Below are 22,493 nucleotides of genomic sequence, written 5' to 3' on the forward strand. Positions count from 1 at the left end.
CCTTATTATCTGGTGACGTGGATTGTGAGATCATTCAAGCTTGGCCCAACAGGAAGTTGGCATTATCAAGATGGGAAATAAGAGGAAATTACACAGGAAAAGGATTTGTTGGTGCCAAAATGGTCATGATGTCTTCATGGCTGATGTAATAGAAGAAATTGTGATTTTTTGTTGGACAGGTTTTCATAATAAGAACTTGAAGAAAAAGAATTCTTTGAGGGATTCAGGATGACAAAGATTTCAAATAGATTAACTGAGTTCAAACTGATGATTTTGTTATTTCCTCCTTTCAAAAACACAAAGCTTGTGTGTGTGAGAATCAATGAGAGGGCTAGGTTTTTTAGTGCCAAACTTATGGCTAATTTTTTTTTTTTTTTACAAATTTTCATGATGAAGATACCAGTGAGCGAGTGAGTGAGTGCATACATGAGTGAGTGTATGATTGAGTGAGTGAGTGAGTGAAGAGAGTTAGCTTCAAGCAAGTCTCATATTTCAACAACCGATGTGAGCCGCACACAACTACTCCTCCAGGTGATATAGCAGATATTGTCACCATCCAATCCCATCTCAGACAGTTTTCCCCAAAAGTAAGATAATAACAGCTTATAAACAATAGAAAAGTGATTCCTGGACATTCCATTGGCTGATGTTGAAAGGCAGAAAATAGGTCTCCTATCAAGCCTTTGAGGCATGTATATTTTAGTAATGAACAAAGGGAGAAAGATTTATGGATGCCAACTTCTACAGTAGGAGGAGCACAACATCTTGGAATATATGCTCACTCTGCCATCATACACATAAATGCTAAGATGAAGATGCTCATACATTACAGTATATTCTGTGACACATTCCCAGTATATTGTGATGTGTAGAGATACTCTGGGGCTACTGAGGAAGTAGCCAGGCCGGGACTGACCATCAGTATCGATATCGTGCTGAGAGCAGTATTGTCCGTACTACCACTAATAACAAACTGGGGTAAATCCTGTCCAATCGTAATATTGGAATCAAATCTATGAAAATGAATCATCTAAATCCTACTGCAGTCACCTTGTTTAAAACAGTCAATGTACATCATATCTGGACATTTGAATCGTCACAATATGGCTGAAATATTGCCGATGTGACGTTAAATAATAACTCACTCACTCACTCACTGGACATTTGAACAAGTGATGAGACTTCAATTTGCCACATTTACCACATTTTTTGTGACCGAATAAAAGGAAGAGACATAAATATAATTTCACTATAAAGTAAATTTGTTTTCTCTACACTCTACTCTAACTGGGGGAATTCTAATTTGCCAGTTATGGTTTTAAGCTCTTCAACCCTGAAACATTGGAGTCAGTACAAGAATAAGGTTACACATATGTTTCAATGAGTACCATCCTGATATCCGTAATAAATATCGGTTATCAATACAAATATATATTAGGTCCTAAATTATCAAGCATATATTTCTGAAAACAATTAGAGATGAATTGATATGACTGAAATATGTATGTTGCTATTAGGACAAGCTTTAAGTCACTTCTCTCTCCTGTCAATATGAGAGAAAAAGTGGATCTTTCTTGCCAAGTGTTAAGTGATGACATTCTGACAAAACAAGCAAAACAATGTCTTTTACTATTGATCAAGAAATTGTTTAGAATTAAAAGCATGTAATAGAAGCACTGCGGACTGGTCATTACGGACAGATGGGAAATGATGAGACTATGACAGGACTGTATCCCATTTTGATGCAATGCATGTGACATGTCTTCAAGAACCCCACGGGTGGTGGGTAGCCTGGTGGTTAAAGCGTTCACTCGTCATGCCGAAGACCTGGGTTCGATTCCCCACATGGGCACAATGTGTGAAGCCCATTTCCGGCGTCCCAATTGCTGGAATATTGCTAAAAGTGGTGTAAAACCATACTCACTCACTCACCCATGAACCCCATATGCTTCCACATATGAATGACTGGTTAAATATTGTTAAAAGGATCGCATATTTTTGTAAAAGAAATAGTTCTGCACTATTGTATTCATGCACACCACCCTATTAGATATGGTAAAGGTTGGAAACCCCTTCTCGTTTGCCGTGTCATCTATTGGGGATTCCCAAACTCATTACCATCAGTGCTCCTTTCCTGATGATTCAGTAGATGAATGTCGTTTTGTTGGGTTTTTTTGTTTGTTTGTTTGGGGGGTTGACTGCATTTGGATCTACAATATTCTCTAATAAAATAATAAATCCATAATAATTATTATACCCCACTTCCTGTCTTGTTGCCATGGTTTCCTTTGCTTAAAGTGCACATGTATTGGCTGATATGTATGTAATGTGCTGATGTCACATGTAATTCTGGCGGTACTTTTTTACAAACCACATACTTTTAATTTGACAGTATGCCCGTTGACATGGTAATTTCAACTTAATGATCAAGTTTGTATGTTTGTTTGATAGACAGCAGGGGCACAAATACAAACTTTTCACTTTCCGTCTTTATTAACCTTGTGTGCTTACATGTGTGTTGAGAGTGAAAGCCCAACTATCCATTAAATGTTCTTGCATACATTCTGTTTACAGTATCTTGAAACCATTATATAACATGTTGTTTAGATAAATTCAAGTCTTCAAATTCAAAATCAAGCAGCTAGCCAGAAACTGAACATAAACTATGCAGTACCCCCAGTCAATGTGCTCAGTAAGGGCCCATTCAAACATTTGTTTGGCCCTTAATGTGCATTTAATACTTCAAAGAACTTGTGTGCACATATTTGCACAAGATGTTTGATGTACTTAACCTACAGATGAATAAAGTAACAAGAAAGAAACTTAACCCAAAATGTATATTTGGATATAAAACAAAATGCCATTTTTGAAATGTCAACTTGCCCAGTATGGGGTATAAGGCAGATGTATTCCTACTCTCCTTGGTACAAGATCCCTATAGTTGTGAGGTGTCCTCAGCTTCTCCCACTTCCCCTACTGTAGGGATACCGACAGATACATCTTGGAGTGAGCATGATTTTACGCCTCCTTTAGCAATATTCCAGCTGTGGACACCAGAAATAGGCTTCACACATTGTAACCATGTGGTGAATCAAACCCAAGTCTTAGCATGACGCGTGGACGCTTTAACCACTTGGCTACTGACCCCCCCTATACATCTTGGAAAGAGTGGGTCTCTCACATACCCCTAATAAGAGCAAAGACATTCACTTCCTTTCTATGCACAAAGTCCTGCAATAGTTGCCTCATGATCAATTAGAAATATGATAAACAAAAAAAATTAAAATAAAATGAAATACAAGTTCTCAAATTACATTATTAACAAATTCTGTCAAGCATGTACTAGTATGACCCCATACCGAACAGATCAATCACGCCACCTGTTACATCAGCTGTTGGCTCATGGCACTGTAATTGTATATCTTACAAACTTTAATAAAATTACATAAAAAACACTTCTTGTTCCAGATACAACGCCCATAATGGAGCAGACCTAGTCGGTCACCAGTTCGGGATAACAAAGTTGGCACATTGCAGGTGAGAAATATACGATATATGCTGTTGTTTCATCTCTCCTATATTCTGTAATTAGCGGCCAGTTATCTACTTTACTTGGGAACAGTAAGATTTGTCTTAAGGATCTCCCTTCCCCCCTCTCCCTCCCTACAATAAATGACCAAAGCTTTGTCACAATATTTTGGTGTCATTTATTCCCAACAGCTCCCTCAATACTCTGACGATCCCCCTCTAACCCATCCTCCACTAACCACCCCCACTAACCTGTCCCCCTCTAACCCATCCCCCACTAACCCGTCTCCAACTAACCCGTCTCCCACAAAGGCCCCTCCCCATTGTAAATAGTTCAAAACAATGTCATTTGGGTGATCTTCAAGATCTTCTCTCAGTTCCCCAAGTTCATCTCAAACACTTTGGCCATAGGTCATTCAAATTTGCAGCACCAACCCTATGGAACAGTCTTCCAACTCCCATAAAAATGCTTCATCCTTAGAAGCATTCAAATCGGGACTCAAAACCTTCCTCTTCAAAAAAGTCTACAACCTATAACTGCGAAATATTCTCATGGTCATTTTGACAAACTTGTCATATCTTCCTCATCAACTCTAGTGACTCTTTTTATTTTTTGTAGCCCTTTGAGCATGCTCTGGGTGGACTATGGCTCATAAGAAATATCCATTTATTATTATTATTATTATTATTTTAGTGGGAAAACATTTCCCACTTAATAATTAAATGGTGGAGTGAGTTTTCAATATGTAATGTAATACTTAATAACATAGCTAAGCATATTGTGTAACATAAAACAGAGATCAAGATTCGGGATCTACAGTATTCTGGTACCAACAGTAGAATTTAAGAACACCATTTTGTAATGACAAAAGTCACATGATGACATGAGGTAGACATGTCCATTATCACGTTCCTGGAATTAGCCAATATCAATTCTTTACCTGTGCATATATTTCATTCACCATGATGTCAGACGTCCAAACTTGGCAAGGCCAGCTGTCACCCAGTTGATCATGGCTGATCATTTTCACAGCAAGATTTTACAAGTTTTTCACAAGAAAACTTTTGAATTTTCCACTTTCTTCTTCATCATCCATTTATTCATCCAATACATTTTGTATTATTTCATAAAACAAGTTGGTGACATTTTGAATTTATGCCCATGTGTTTAAAACTCTACTCGGGTACAATGCATGAAGCCCATTTCTGGTGTCCCCCGCTGTGATATTGCTAGAATATGTCCGAAAGCAGCATAAAACCTTACTCGCTTGCGAAAACTCTACTCATGTATTTCTAAGTTTGCAGGTATGTCTTCCCTCAGTAGCAAGAATCTACCAGTAACATAACGATTTATTGTCCTGATTTCAGATAAAGATGTTTTGTCCAAATCTGAGTGCAGACAGTGCTGGGAACACAACCTCCAACACCAAGAGTGCAGAGGAGCTGCAAGCAGTGGCCATCAAGTACTATTTCATGAACATCGGCATCCCTGTGGTCTGTTCATTCGGAATTGTTGGCAACATCTTAAACCTGTTGGTGTTAACAAAAGAAAAACGTCAACGTACGCTGACCAAGATGGAGTTATCTGCCCATATGGGCCTCATCGCACTTGCCTTTTCTGATTTTATGTTTTGTCTGTTGGCTCTGTTGTTTGTGATGCTGCCACTGAAAGGAGTTTACATCCTCGGCGATGCTGTTGTCTACTATGATTGGTTAGGAGGTGGCTTCATCACTATGTTTATCGTAACCAGCACTTGGTTGATTGTTGTGATGGCTGGTGAGCGATACATGGCCGTCTGTCATCCCTTCAAAGCCAGGAATCTTATCTCCCTTCGTCGCACTCGTATAAGTATCACTGCCATATTTGTAGGATGTGCCTTCTGCACCATTCCCATCTTCATGCAAACTCGCATTCAAGAATTTCAGTGTGCTGACAACGTAACTTACCTCCAAGTCATAGAACGAAGTATGTTCACCCGTGAAGTTATAGCAGCCAGACGTTTGATGTGGTCAGTGCTGTTTGACTTCATTCCTTGTGCTGCTCTGATCTACTTCAACATATGTCTGATATGGAAGATCCACCATGCCAAGCGGATGCGGCGGAACATGGCGCCGATGCAGTGCCACGAGCAGAGTAGTCTATACAGCTCAAACAAAAACGGAACACTTTCAACATCAGTGAGTTTTAAAAGAAGTCCAGGACAAATATCATACAAGCCATCCTGTTCCGTTGAGTTAGAATCTCAGAGCTACAACTCTAGCCCCCATCAAACCAAAATGGCACGGCATATTTCACGGAAACGATCAACTGATAGTGCATTGAACAGTGTGACAGCAACTCTTGTTGCCGTAGTGATAATGTTCCTTATTCTTGTGTCACCAAGTGAATTGCTCAAGTTTGTGTTGAACTACACCACTGACTCACATCAGCATAAAGTGAAGATCGTGAATGCCATCACTAATTTTATGCAGGCTTTGAATTTTTCCACAAACTTTGTCTTATACTGTGTTATTAACAAGTCATTCCGTGAAACCCTGACATCAATATTCTGTACAGTAAACTGCAAGAAGATGCTCCATAGTCGAGATGAGCACCTGATCCTGGAGAGATCGGGATGAATTTCACCAATATGTGCTGGGACACATGTCACAAAGCAATCCTATTGCCATGAATCTTAAGTTTACGATGTACAATATCAACGATGACAGTCACAGCACTACACTTGCTTTGTGAAATGGGCCCACGACATTATTGGTAGAACTTTAAACCGAGTTTGAGATTACTTATCCTTATTTGGGGCTGGTAAGCCAGACAGCATAGCCCTCAGTGAAGATATAGTACTCAAAGCAACTTCTTTTTTGATGTAGTAATTCTGCTAGAAATGTTGCAACCTAACTTTCAAAACTATCACACAATGGTTCAAACAGCTTAAATGTGATGCTATATTAAATGTGTTACGCTGATAAGAATATTCTCTGAAGAACTGTCTTTACAAAAGTTAAAATGAGCCAGATTCTAATCCATCTTAGCCACAGCAGACCCAGAGGGTGAGACCAAAACAGGAGTCACAAATCTTTTTGACCAGAACCACATGACCTCCACAATGTGTGTAATTGTACTACTGACAAAACGTTCAGCATCGCCTGATTCTTTCACGGGTATGATACATTATCTGTAGAACAGCAACAGCATGGGGGTCCTGAACTTGTTTCTAAACTTCCAGGAGTGTCAACACTATTACAGGAAGATCAGATTCCAGCCTAAATATGTTTGTATTGGGCAGACACTCCAGTGGTTGACCAGAATGAATCAATGTAAACTGGATACTATTTGAAGACAAGTAAAAACATAAAAGAGGTGACGTCTTTCTTCAGAATCTCATCATTCCCAGAATCGTTTATCTATCATCACTTGTAGACAAGTTGACATCAAGTACTTGTTTGTCTGGTCCCGATGTGATTATTAACAAGGTGTTGACATTTATCTGGAATATTGCCAAGTGTTGAATTAAGAAACAATATATCAGGTATTTGCTGAAAGTGATCTATTAATGATATTTTATGATACAGGCTCAGATTTGTCTTGAAACTTGACTGTACAAGATCCCTAACATAAGACATAGTTGCGCTGAGTGAGTGTGGTTTCCACAGCTTTCGACAATATGTTAATTTGTACCTGTAGATTTCCCCATGATGCAGTGTCCATGAACAGGGCCACAAATTGAGACAGCATAGCCCTGTTCATGGATTGCTTCATACAACTATGTTCCAACCTAACTGATGTTAAGAATAAAGTTCCAATACATAGTCCTTGTTCGAGGTTATTGTACAGATAACTCATCACAAACTAAATGTTTTCTTCAGCAAATAGTGTCTGACTGATTTGATATACTAGTTGTTGAAGAATGACAATGGTCCCAAACACATCAACCATAACACATTAAAGCTACCTCTACCACTGTTATATTCTGCTATATTCAGTCATATCAACACCTGTTAAGCCATTTCAAGTGTTCAATGCTGCTAGGTGGGGTAGAGTAGTCTGATGGTTAAAGCGTCTGCTCATAAGGCTGAAGACCCAGGTTCGAGTCCCTTCATGGGTACAATGTGTGAAGCCCATTTCTGGTGTCCCCCGTCGTAATATTGCTGGAATATTGCTAAAAGCGGCGTAAAACCATACTCACCCACTCAAGGTACTGCTGATAAATCATACCATCAGTATTTGTTGTAAACTAAGATGTACACGTGATCTCACAGTAACAGCTCTGTCCTGACTCAGTTCAACACTGAACGATTAGTCATGCTGGATTGGGTGTCAGTTATAATCAAGCCATTAAATTTAACATTTGAAATTTTATTGGGGTAATAGAAAACCTACAGACTAATATTCTTCCCGATTCACAAGATTATCAAAATGACAGATATAAGAACCACTCTGTATGATAATGAAGCTGTTTGCCACATGACAACATTCCATAGCTTCTGACATTGTGACATCACTCACAATATGAAATAAAGGTAACAGCTTTACGACGAACTAGTCATCATTTCTCATATGTGTTAGTAAGTGATAAAATATATATATGGTGAAATAAAATCAATATTTCACTCACATGAACTGTCAGTCTGACTTAACGACATACAGTTGTTATAATAATGGAAGAGGAAGAAGTCATATTAATGAAAAATATTAGAGGACACTTCAGGCGATCGCTGTCAAATGGCAAAGTAGTTTTATGAACCACTGTTAACATTATCATGCTACAAACTCACTCTAAAGTAGAGCAACCATCATTATTTTGTCCAAAAACATTACTTAGTCATCAACTTTGCAATCACAGTTTTTGAACAATCTGAGATGATTTTTTTCTGATTGTTTTTGAAACATATTTTTTGGTTTTATAACAGAATTATTGCTCATTGAGGAAAAGAATTCATGTCGGACCACAGAGCGTAATTTAATTAGTATATTGGCTGTTCCAGATCACAGCGCGACACTGAGAAAAGGTGGCTCATTGTAACTCAGCAGTTTATCATTCTCTTTTCCTGTCACAGTTTCTCCTTTTGCATATGACAATAAAACTGCATATTGTTGACTGTAATTGTTGTATTGTTGAATTGTTGACCACAACTTCTCGCAAAATACAGATGCACACGCCAAAAGAGTGACCATCCATTTTGCCTCCCAGCTGTCTTGCTAGAGGAACTGAATCCAAGGTCAAATGGGATGGAAGAACAACCTTGCCATTGTGCTACCATATCTTTCACTTAAAATTGCTACATATCAGTATTATGTCTCCCGGGTGCCATTGTACAAAACAACCTTAGCACTAAGACTAACTAACTACGGTAGTTAAGATCACTTTGTACAACGGTACCCAGGGCCCCATTTCACAAAGCAGTCATAGCACTAACTCGCAAACTTTAACATAGACTTATGACAGTCGTAGCTCTATGATCACTTTGTGAAACAGGCCCCAGGGCCTAGATTTTCGAAGCTCTCTTAGCGCTAAGATAGTCGTAAGTTAATGTTAAGGTATGGCACTAATGCGACTATCGTAGCGATAAGAGAGCTTCGAAAATCTAGGCCCAGGACCATAAAATTTAGAGCCTAAAGGCTGGCTAAATACCTCCACACTGGTACAATGTGCGAAGCCCATTTCTGTTAAAAGCAGTGTAAAAATATATCCACTAAAGATCCTGCTGGGAAATAAGGAAACCACTAAAAACAATGATGAAAGAGCAGAAAGTGTTTACTTTGGTAACTGCTGGACAACACAGCAAAATAACAGTAATAACGTAATATTTTTTAAATTGATTTGCTATGCTACATAAAAACTTGCTTTCTTTTTCAAGGAAATAGCACGAGTAGCGGGTGATACCTTTCCACCTGGTGTCCTCACTGGCTTTCAATGATCCATTCATATAACGTTACCACTGTTTGGTCTTTTAGTTCAATGAAATGAGTTTGAGCAGAAGGTGATGACCCGTGAAGATCTGGGTTAGAATTGGTCTTCAGCATCCCATGCTGGGTGTAACGGGATCAGACGTGGTTAGACTGGCAGATTTGGTTGACATACAAATAATACAAGTAACAATTTAAAGATTCATTAAAGGCTGGACGCAACTGTGTTTAATTCTGAAGAAGAAAATCATAAAATAATTCTTGCACAAAATCTCCGCTAAAAGCACAGTTGATAATATGATTTCAGCTATATCTTTAGCAGGTGTTTAAGAAAGAGTGATGACACCAGGTGTTCACATGCATTCCATACCCAATCATGCACCAATCACAAATACATGCAAAGGCAAATCAATTGTTTTCCTGAAAAAAAACAAAAAACATACGTATGAGTGAAAATAGGATATTACCACAATAAAGCAGGTGCCATCTGCTGAACGGCTCTTACACAGTTTAGCTTAAAATTACATAACAGTAATTTACGTTATTTAGGTGAAATTGGGTTTAACGTCGTGCTTGAGAATATTTCGCTCAAATGACAACGTGTATGCGTGTGTATGTGTATGTGCAGCTGCTTGTACTAGCCCAGACTGAAGCTGGTTTTATAGTGCTAGCCCACTGAGATACCATGCCGCAGTGAAGCATGAATACCCCACTCAGACACACTATACTGACTCCGAGCCGACCAGTCCTTGTTGTACCCATTAATGCCGAGCACCAGGCAGGGGCCAACAAGTACCATATTTTAACGTCTATTGGTATGACGTGGTCGGGGATCGAACCCACAACCTTCCGCTCTCCGGGCCGGGCTGACGCTCTAACCACTACACCACAGAGGCGGTCTTACGTTATTTAACTTTTTATAATATTAATGAAACTAATTTAAAATGTGAACAAGCAGAGGGCAATAAATACGCCAATCACTTTTTTATCAGAGATCAACAAACTTGGTTTAGTTAAATGCTGTGTGAAATGGGTTAAGAAACTTGCAAATATGTCTCTGAACCTAGCGAAAGCTATATTTGATTGACACAACATCACAGCAGCAAGGATGAGTGAGTGCTGTTTGACAATCCACTTTACGTATATATACCACTTCTGATAACGACAATTAGACAAGCCACTATATTGAAATATATCTGTAATATATTATGAGAATAAATATTATGTATCATTGAAAAAGAAAAATATTCTGTACAATAATGGAGTGGAATATTCCCAAGAATAATATAGCAGCAATAAACACATTAGCACATTGTGAAAAAAACTCAAAAGGATTTTTAAATGTTTATATACATTTGATATATGTTTGCTTCCTACAAAACAATGTCGGCCATTTTAGATGAGCCATATGTAAATGACTGCCTGATATGTAAAACCATGGAAGAATTATACACTCCATGTACCACAGAAGGAACTTTCAACATCAATATTCAGATTCATGGCTTATTTGTTAATGGTAACATAATTATTTTTTAAATCCAGACAAATGATTAGGATATTTAGAATTCTGGGAAATGAGATGGAACAGACTTATTAAACATTGCAATAACTGCATGATGCCATCACATGCATGTCTCATCCAAACCTTCAAGAAAATGACAGTCTACAGTCAATGGTGGGGTGGGGTAGCTTAGCAGTTAATGCTGTCACTCGTCATGCCAAAGACCCAGGTTCAATTCCCAAATGGGTATGTGTGAAACCCATTTCTGGTGTCCTCCCATGTGATACTGCTGGAATATTGATAAAAACTGTCTAAAACCTCACTCACTCACTCACTCACTCACTATCTATTCCAATAACAGGAATATCAGGATTGAACCTGTGATTATACAGTTTCCTGTGCAAACAGTGGCATCACCATGAGACCATCAGAAATGTTGAGAACCAGCTACCCGGAAAACAGAAATACCAATAAAAACATAGAAGTATTTATGTGTACAGCTCCAGCAGCTATCAGCCCAACTATGACACTCTGACCTGTCATCTGTCAATACTCTGGTGCTTATGTTTGGTTTAATATTACATTTGAACATGTGTCAAAGGATATGTTTTATCTATGAAGTAGGAATTCACATTTTGTTGACAATATTGCCGGCTCATATTACGCTTCAATATGTTTCCACTGAAGTTTGATATCTCCCATGAAAATAACTGATCCTGATGTATACAGGAATATACTATAAACAGACAAGATCGCAAAATATAAACGATAATTCTGACTCTTGCATCTGGTAACATCAGAACCACAGTGTGGTAGCAGCCATTCAAAGAATCTTTAAATTTGCCCAATAACCTCAAAAGTAGGCACATAAAAGGAACAATTACATGTATTGTTAGTAATTGTTAGTAAACTTACCTCTGGATTATGGTAGCCTTATTCCTGTGGATACACAGATTACATACAGAAAATCAAAGAAAATTTAGACACTAAGTCATAGCTATTCCTAGTGGTATACCTAATCTACCCCTGAGTTATCTCCCTTGATCCTGATGTCACTGTATTGTTCTCCTAGAACCCTTCATAATTTGTCTAAAAAACAACACATCTATGACATCTTCTAAGGATAATTTGGCGGGGAGGACACAGGGAGGGAACTACTCCCCATAATCCAGAGGTAAGTTTACTAACAATACATGTAATTGTTCCTAATCATAACGTAAACATTCCCTCTGGATTATGGTAGCCTGAATCCCAAGTAAGGAAGGAGGGTTACCCTTGGAAGATACTACCCTCTATACCACTAACTGAGAGTTGATTACTCAACCTCCTAAGAATAACTATGACTTAGTCAGAGATAAATCATTTATCTCCAGTTTGGTCAGTAGCAGAGGGAATACATTCCCAGAGATGGTGAGTCTTCTAACTTCCTACAGTTATGGTTGATATAATAGATATCATGATAATCCTAATATGTAATCGTAGGGATTATATAATCCCTGATGCCATAAATCCGGATTACGATAGATTCCTATAAATGTATCATGATTTTATCCGAATCCCAAAATATGTAATTAAACCTAATATTCCTTAAAATTATGACGTCACTTCCGGTAACTATGACGTCACTTCCTGTTTGATGATGTCACTTCCGGTAACAATGACGTCATTCCGGATCCTTGAAGCAATCCCTAAGGATATTAGACTAATAAACTTCAGATTCCATGATATGATGTCACTTCCGGTTCTATGACGTCACTTCTGGTCCTATGACGTCACTTCCGGTGATAATTGACATCACTTCCGGAATAAGATGTCACTTCCGGTCTCATGACGTCACTTCCGGTATCAAATACAACTAATATATATAGTACTTAAAGTCTCTCCCTCCATGGTATCTCTGGCTTGCTGTAGGTTGTGTCTGATCCAATCCTGTAATTCTAGGCTTAGGTGTAACACACACACACACTTTTTTTTCCCAGAGACAATCAGGCAGAGGCGAGGTGCTGCGGACTAAAGGACCCAGTGAATGGAGACCCTCAAGAGAGGAAACAACGTCTCTAAGATAAAAGTGTTAAATGATTTCCATTGGCGACTGGCAACTACTTGTTCCAACGGAACGGACAACCAAGCCACCAAAGATGAATGAAACCAAGGCTCTGATAACATGGAGAGCATACAAGAGTCTTGATCCTGATCACAATATGCATAAGATATGGTTTTCTTGAACCAGGAGGAGATAGTATTCTTAGATATCTCAGAATCAACATTAGTTTAGCACGAAATGAACAATCTGCAACGATTGTGTCTAAATGTCAATGTAAGCCGCATCTACCAACGCAACGCTCAGATTGGGCACAAAAGTCTTGTCCTATCAGATCTATCATCTAATTATAACCTTCCGAAGCAAAAAACCTAGGAGGATTGCCGTCTTAAATGATAGGAATTTGAGAGATGTGTCCTGCATTGGTTGATATGGTGACTCTGGGAGAGATTGTATTACCAAGATACAAACCCACTTAAGAAAACAAAATGTAGGAGCAAATATGTCCTTAATCTGGAATGAACTGGTAATCTTGTGAAGAAAAGAACCGGATCACACTGCGAGTCCCTGTAAGGTGATAGGGGAGTCCAAGACTCCTTGCTCTCCTCTACACTGGATAACTCGTCTCTACTTAGCATCATACAAGGCAGCCTCGTGGAACTTATCGGATCTGAGTTGACTAAACAGATTGTGCCATAGCATTAGACGTAGAAAACTGTCTGACAACAGCTGTAGGCCATGCTGGAACAACTGGGTATACAATACAACTGTGATGTTGAATCTTCTGCAAGAATATTTTCCCAAAAGAATTTGAACGGTTGAAAAACGAAAGCTATCATCCCATGCCATGAGATGGTTTCATAAATTGTGAATGTCAAAATTTTGATAATTACGAGACCAGGTGTGAGAAATCCCTATCAAATATTGAAGCACTGGCGGGGGAAAGACCCATCCTATCAAGGATGACATGGGATTGTCTATTGCTATCCCCAGCCATGTAAGCAAGTCTTAGTTTGACAATATAATGAATATTGGAGATCACTTATCCTGCCGCGTTATGCAGTGAACGCAGACTTGCAAAACACATAATAATTTCCCACACAGTGCCTAAACTCCTTACAGTGCCTCTCCAAAGGTGAGGTCATATTCCTCAAGAACCTACCTTGGTCAAATGAGAGAATCACTTTTTTTAATTTGCCCTTGAAAAAACACGTGATAAAACTTAATTCCCTCTGTAACGCACGACAAAATAACAACACGATGTTTACACCGTCCATTTTGAATGTACTAGCGCTCGGCCAATCAGCTTCATTCAATCCCCAGTAAATCCTATTTACCAACCAATGAAAAGAATCGTTTTATATTAGCTTAAACACGGTCGTGACGCATGGCAGAAAGTAGGTCGACCAAATGACAGATGTTTTCAAAGAACATGGGAGTGATGAAAATATTAAACTGACGACAGAATACACTGCCCAAGATCCGTAAGAAAGTAGAAGGATAATAGGCGCTTGTTAACAATAATAGATGAAATTTTATAACAGGTCCTTCCCATGTACAATGCACATGCTCACAATGTTGACATATAACTTTTATTAGTCATGCTGCCAAGAGGCGTTAGAAATTTGAATAGCCACATGACTTATCCCACCGGGTACCCATTTACCCTCCTGGGTAGATAGAGACAATTGAATAAAGTCACCTGCCTGTATATAGTGAACCGGATATCATTCTGGTTTCCAACCACATGCCGTCCGTTATCAGGTTCCTACACTTGTCCTGACTACCTGAACTGCCCCTGCCTCGTGAGGCAGCAGATTAATGTAAACCGTAGCTAGTCTTGAAATAGCCATGGTGATCCTAATTCAGTAATAATAATAATGAAGATAATACTGAAAATTATCGCAAAATCCAACCACAAAGTGAATGCTCAAAAACATACTATAAAGAAATGTTTGAGTTAATAGTGCCGTGAAAGAATGAAATCAACCATGGATGCAGTTTTATAGCGATGGGCAGATCATTCTACAGACTGGCGCACTACCAGTGAAAAAACGCTTCCCATAAGAAGCCATGGCAGTCTATACAAAAAAGTATTCAAAAAGAATTGCTTACAGATGGCAGTTGTCTGGTTGAAGGGAATTAACAGTTCACCTAGCTATTCTGGTGCTATGCCGTTTTGACTCTTGTACCACAGTGTGGTAACAGATTGTCGAGTGGAGAAAAGATCGACAACTCCCTGACTCACTTATGCCAGTCCCGTATACGGTAGATATCTACCAAAAGGTGAGAAATTCAAATTCCGTTGATAACTGATGAATGAGGAAGAGATGGCTTATAAGTCCCTTCTGCTTGTTGTAAAAGGTAACTAATGAAATCAGGAGGTCAGGTTGCTGACTTGGTTAACCCAATATGATACCATATCCCAACTGTGTAGACCCATTGTTAATAGCCACTGACCCGGTGGTATGGCTCAAGCCGGAACAGGAATTCCGTGCACTCGGCACGGAATCCAGGCCGTAAAGTCCTGCTGCCTAGTCCCACCATGGAAAAAGATAGCAGGCCCGTGGCTCTCGGTTGCTGGGTTGACAAGCCCATTGTTAATAGCCACCGACCCGATGGTATGGCTCAAGCCGGAACAGGAATTCCATGCATTCGGCACGGTATCTAGTCCATGCCAGTCCTGCGGCCGTCCCACCGAGGGGAAGGATAGCAGGCTGTGAGCGAGAGGGAACCGCCACGGATGGCTGGTTCTTGGGAACCAAGATCGCGGAGTGTGTAGCCTGAGCTACGGTCACCTCGACCGGAGACGGCTAGACCGACTCCGTTCCCGTCGCCTGAAGCCCTTGGCTTCTCCCCCTGAAGGGGACCGGCCTCCTGCGTAGGCCAGGGCATGGTAACAGGCTTTCCCAGTCATAGCACCCCTGGTTTCCGTCAGGAAATGACTTTGGCCCCCGCTCGTGCCATCGACCACCAAGTCATTGCAGCTATCTGCCGTCTTGCCGGGTAAATAAATCTCCTCAATTGCTTCAATAGCCGGCTAAATTCACCTCATTTCTGAACTCCATGTCCCGTACGGACTTATCCATAGCAGCCTGAATATCGGACTTGAAACTAGCTAGTAAAACCGAAATGGCAGACATATCCATGTGGGTGGATGATTAGATTTTGACCTAGATCTGGATTTAGGCTCAGATTTAATAGACAATGAAGTCGATCCCGTGTTGGCTTTCTTAGTTCCCGAGAATTCAGAAGATGAAGATACTTACACTTCCTAGCCATAGAACGAAATTTCTCCATAATAAGCCAACTCTCATCTGACATAATAGACCTCTATCTGATAGAGCACGGCAATCCTTGAAGAATGAGACACATAGAAAGTGGGGATCGACGTCTGCCATAAACTTCTGGCATAGGAGACATAGGTTATGCGCCATATTCGTTCTAGTCAAAAAAGGGCAGGAAATTTTTCAAAGTCCAAAAACAAGAAAATACACGTAAATACAATATCAAATAGTAACGCAATTGAACGTTAATATGGAATGTGATGTGACTGACCTATTTGTGAAGAAATGAAGACTTGATTGAAAAATAAATCTCACTGATTCTCTGCACGTCATACGTGTGGACCATACAGAAAAATTATGAAGGGTTCTAGGAGAACAATACAGTGACGTCAGGATCAAGGGAGACAACTCAGGGGTAGATTAGGTATACCACTAGGAATAGATATGACTTAGTGTTAAAATTTCTTTTGATTTTCTGTATGTATTCTGTGTATCCACAGGAATAAGGCTACCATAATCCAATTGGACATATTGCAGGCTGTCCTGGTCGGATGCTGTGCTTCAGTTGATTCCAAACAGTCCTGGAACTGATTGGGATGTATATCAGGAATGGTCCAAGCAGTCAAACTGGTATCAATTCCTTGGAAGGGTTAGCCAAATGTGGTTATCATACTGACGTGACATCATGTGTGGATGGACCGGTACAAGGCAAATCTCTCGTGTTCCAGTTATGTTGAAAACATCTCCATAGAAATGACATCATGTTTCAATTGACACCAAAAAGTCTGGCCACTTCATTTTGGGCCATTCCAGTCTCCAGCATACCAACAGCGTGGATACGCTAATTTTCTGTAAGCTATTAAGGTTGAAATGTTTTCCACAACATTCAGACACTAGAGAACAATTTCCCATCCCTAAAGATTTTCAATATCAGGTGTGTGAAATTCAGGTGTCAGAAAGCATGCAAAAAGTAAGTTCATTGCGCACAAAGTGCACCTGCCACGCAATTAAATTTTACTTTATACAATTTTATGATGTGCACAGTTATTTTTTTCCGTTGATATAGTTCGTTATGCCAATTTTGATTAAAATATATACCAAGTGGCAGGAACCAAACAAAGCTTGTTAATTGATGCTTAAAACAACTGAGAGATATAAAAACATTTATTTGTTCCAGCCACAAAGAATATATCTTAATTGAAATGTTGAACCACAGTAATAACAAATAACAATGAGCAGTCCCTTTCAGTTTGTTAGAACCATAGTTTACTGTAAGTCATGTCAAAATTTGTTGGTTGTGGACTAAGTTGGCAACAGAATCCATCACAATGGAGGCAACAGACCAAGCAATGATGCTGTGGATGAGATCTCAAAACAATGGTACTTGACCGAAATGATTCTACTTAGACAGAACATAAATCACATAGATTCCACTTATAGAACTGAGTGGAATATTTAAGTACTGACGAGGTGGGGTAGCCCAGCGAATGTGTTCACTTGCCACATCGAAAAACCAGATTTGATTCCCCGCGTGAAGCCCAGTTCTGGTATCCCCCGTTGTGATATTGCTGGATATTGCTAAAAGTGAGTTAAAACCATACTCCGTCACTATTCATGAACTGGTCAAGACTAATTCAGAAGTTAAATAATCTTTTCTAGTGATGCTTAATTTCAAGTTTGACATCTTCACTGACAAAAGTCATTTTCTCTTGTTCGTTCACACAAAGCGATACAATGTTGTGTTATTACAACAAGAAAAATGAGTAAAGTGTAACCTTTAGATAAGCCGACCCCTTTCTACAGACTGCTTTTATTGGTCATCAAAATTCGTCTTATCTACAGTCATGCAGTAGTTACTACTGACTGACTGACTGAGTTTCGTTTTACGCCGCTTTTAGCAATATTCCAGCAATATCACGGCGGGGGACACCAGAAATGGGCTTCATACTACTGAAAAATCAACCTAGGAGATCTGACAAAAATGTGGTGTTCTCTACATATGTTTGTGCAGTATGTATTATTTGTAGCAAATCTGGGGGGTTTGATTCATATTTATATATTGACTGACCCAAAGTTATTCTGGAATAAAATCCACAGAAAAAAATAGGAAACTGTGGCCAAATAAAATGCTGTGCAAGTATATCCACTGATGTGAGTGAAACTTGTACCTCAAAGCAGATATCTTGAATGTAATCTTCATAGATGATGTTAAATAGTCACACAAGGTATGTTTACATAAAAAGAGTCACATGTGGTTTTACTGTTATATGCATGTGTATGTATATAAAGTAACAATGGACATCACTAATCCCACAACCTGTATCCGTATTTGTATTGAAACCCCATCTTTGGCAGCCTGGCATAATGGAGAGCATTAACCTGTGAAGTAATACAGTGAAATGGTTTTGTGTACAGTCGATGCAAAATGTAATATTCTGTTACATGGGGGCATCACTGTTCATCAAAGTGTAATTTCATCAAATATCAAAGCGTGATGGCTGATTTAGCGAGGGCAACCGAAAGAAATTTATACAGCTGCAGCGAACTGTAGCGCTGAAATAAATAGATTTTCCAATTTAATATTATCATAGAATGGTCTATACTGACAACCATGTAAATTACAAAAAATGTCATATGAAAATAAGATGAGATGGACATCAATAATGTATGTGATAGTTATATCAGAGTTATTGGCAGTTCTTGATAAATATATTGTCTGTTATAAAAACATTTCGATCTTCCTTTGTGTTTCTGTCTATGGTGGTCCATGATGCATCGATGAACATGAACATGGCAGCGAACTAGTGGTAGTGACAGCCTCAACTATCCCTCTATTTTTCAGGAAAGTGCACAATGGTATAATAACGCTTTTATCAACAACAATACTTCAAACAACAATGACTCGACAGAAAATATGACTCATACGTAAGATAGAGCTCATATATATTTGTAAAATATATACTGAACAACATTAGAAACGCACCACCCATATAATACGAAATATCCCCGTCAGACTGAAATATACTCATGATATCTGAGCATCGTCGGTGCATTTTAGTGTGGGGTGTTTGTAATGCTGTTCAGTATATATACATCAGACAACATAGACATGTTTTTTCAAGCAAAACATAAAATTATCAAAATGTGAAAACACCCTATTCAATCTGTAGTTTCCAGACTCCAAGTAATTGTTAAGTTTTTGGCTACAAATGTTTGAGTTAGGAAAATGTTTCTTCACGATACCTCTTTTGATTTGCTTTAACGATGTTATTTTCTATTTTAACTGTTTTTCCTCTAAAGCTCCTTTACCCATTCAGCAGTAAAGCAAACAAGTAACCATGGAAACTATTTTTTATACATGAAAAACAGTATCACTTAACCCAAGTTTTAACCCGAATTACATATTTGCATGATTATTTCGACCCTTTAAGCACACCATCAATTGATTTTAGATATGCAATGCTATGATCACAGGCAAGCATCACGTACATACATGTACACACCATTAAGAAGATATCAAGTTTCAGTAAACTGTTTATACATGTCGATAACTTCTACAATCAATTGATTTGATTGTTGACAAGTAAATATATGGGCTCCTCAACTAACTGCTCAAAGGCTGCAAGTTCTTGGTATGCAGAATGCGGGCATTTCATGGAGGGCTGTTCCAAGAGATGTTGTCATCTACCGACCATCAGCCGATTGTCCAGAAAACATCAGCAGACTCATGATGGTTAACATCGTCAGTGTTTAGATCAACCCTGAGTGACAACTCCTGGGATGGACACCCTGCGTCAGCGTTTAGATCAACCCTGAGTGACAACTCCTGGGATGGACACCATGCGTCAGTGTTTAGATCAACCCTGAGCGACAACTCCTGGGATGGACACCATGCATCAGCGTTTAGATCAACCCTGAGTGACAACTCCTGGGATGGACACCCTGTGTCAGCAATTAGATCAACCCTGAGTGACAACTCCCGGGATTGAGATCTTGTGTCAGCGTTTAGATCAACCCTGAGTGACAACTCCTGGGATGGACACCATCGCCAGCGTTTAGATCAACCCTGAGCGACAACTCCTGGGATGGACACCATGCATCAGCGTTTTGATCAACCTCGGTGACAACTCCTGGGATGGACACCATCGTCAGCAGCTTTAGATCAACCCTGAGCGACAACTCCTGGGATGGACACCCTGTGTCAGCATTTAGATCAACCCTGAGTGACAACTCCTGGGATGGACACCATGCATCAGCGTTTAGATCAACCCTGAGCGACAACTCCTGGGATGGACACCATGCATCAGCGTTTAGATCAACCCTGAGCGACAACTCCTGGGATGGACACCCTGTGTCAGCGTTTAGATCAACCCTGAGTGTCAACTCCTGGGATGGACACCCTGTGTCAGCGTTTAGATCAACCCTGAGTGACAACTCTTGGGATGGACACCCTGTGTCAGCGTTTAGATCAACCCTGAGCGACAACTCCTGGGATGGACACAGTGCGTCAGCGTTTAGATCAACCCTGAGCGACAACTCCTGGGATGGACACCATGCATCAGCGTTTAGATCAACCCTGAGTGACAACTCCTGGGATGGACACCGTGTGTCAGCGTTTAGATCAACCCTGAGTGACAACACCTGGGATGGACACCCTGCATCAGCGTTTAGATCAACCCTGAGCGAGAAGTCCTGGGATGGACACCATGCGTCAGCGTTTAGATCAACTCTGAGTGACAACTCCTGAGATGTCAAGCAGCATGTTAAAAACAGTATGGCTTCTACATCGTCATTTGCCCAACAGAACAGTCCAAACATAGAGCCAGGTATGGATCAGATGACCTACCAGACATGGTTGTTCAAAGCAGTACAAAGCAGCAAGTTCAAGTTCAATGTGACTGGAATTTGAGGTTATGGGAAGGTGCATGGGTCAGACAAAAGTCTTATTTCTTATGTTCATGACTGATGGCTGAACTTGTGGGTAGAGGAGCTAAAACACTGTATATGGACAACAGAGCAAGTATATTTGGGTAGGGATTTCATTGATGGTGTGGGGGTGTGGCCCAGCTTTGAAACCCCACATGGTAGCAATATGTGAAGCCCATTTCTGGTGTCCCCCGTCATGATATTGCAGGAATATGGCTAAAAGCAGTGTAAAACCATACTCACTCACTCACTCACTCACTCACTCACTCACTCCTTGAGTAGCAGTTTTTGTTGTACCACGTTTTGATGACCAGTCTTCATGGATGACAAGGCCAGTCTCCATGGATGACAAGGCCAGTCATGGATTACAAGGCCAATCTCAATGGATGACAAGGCCAGTCTCCATGGATGACAAGGCCAGTCTCCATGGATGACAAGGCCAGTCTTCATGGCCAGTCATGGATGACAAGGCCAGTCTCCATGGATGACAAGGCCAGTCTTCATGGATGACAAGGCCAGTCTCCATGGATGACAAGGCCAGTCTTCATGGCCAGTCATGGATGACAAGGCCAGTCTCCATGGATGACAAGGCCAGTCTCCATGGATGACAAGGCCAGTCTTCATGGATGACAAGGCCAGTCTCCATGGATGACAAGGCCAGTCTTCATGGATGACAATGCTAGGCCACATCGTGCACGTCCTGTTTGGGATTGAGTAGCAGTTTAGACATAGTTGTTGTACCACGTTTTGATGACCAGTCTTCATGGATGACAAGGCCAGTCTCCATGGATGACAAGGCCAGTCATGGATTACAAGGCCAGTCTTCATGGATGACAAGGCCAGTCTTCATGGATGACAAGGCCAGTCTTCATGGCCAGTCATGGATGACAAGGCCAGTCTCCATGGATGACAAGGCCAGTCTCCATGGATGACAAGGCCAGTCTTCATGGATGACAAGGCCAGTTTCCATGGATGACAAGGCCAGTCTTCATGGATGACAATGCTAGGCCACATCGTGCACGTCCTGTTTGGGATTTCTTATGTCAAGAGATGGTAGCAACTCCACCTTGGCCCGCCAGGAATACACCAGAGAGTTCATGATCAGTGTAAAAGATAATGCCTCATGGCATTTCTTCTTTTGAATGTTAGAATGCAACCCTGTGCTTCTTCAGATGAACTGTTGACTTGCCTTTGCTTTGCCAGGGTTTGTGATGTGTGCCTTCAGTTGGGCAAGTTTCAAGCATTTTTTCAAACATCTGCTGTCATTTCTGTTTGATACTGATTCATAAAATAATTTTTTAAGTG

The 22,493-nt window shown here is 40.1% G+C and overlaps 2 protein-coding genes across 2 annotated transcripts in view; one reads left to right on the forward strand and one right to left on the reverse strand.

Annotated features, from left to right (window-relative positions):
• LOC124273785 (thyrotropin-releasing hormone receptor-like) overlaps nt 1-8,630 on the forward strand; it is a 73,939-nt gene extending 65,309 nt beyond the window's left edge. The window contains exons 3-4 of the mRNA XM_046709092.1: nt 3,469-3,537; nt 4,897-8,630. Of these exons, the coding sequence (XP_046565048.1) occupies nt 4,903-6,147 (1,245 nt within the window). The 5' untranslated portion in view covers nt 3,469-3,537; nt 4,897-4,902 and the 3' untranslated portion in view covers nt 6,148-8,630. The remainder of the gene's footprint in view (nt 1-3,468; nt 3,538-4,896) is intronic.
• Nucleotides 1-22,493, reverse strand: part of LOC124273812 (ATP-dependent DNA helicase Q4-like) — a 259,456-nt gene that overhangs the window by 184,328 nt on the left and 52,635 nt on the right. The window lies entirely within an intron of this gene.

Source organism: Haliotis rubra, unplaced genomic scaffold (genome assembly GCF_003918875.1).
Source record: "Haliotis rubra isolate DU_JTF1 unplaced genomic scaffold, ASM391887v1 Scf184, whole genome shotgun sequence".
Classification (NCBI taxonomy): domain Eukaryota; kingdom Metazoa; phylum Mollusca; class Gastropoda; order Lepetellida; family Haliotidae; genus Haliotis; species Haliotis rubra.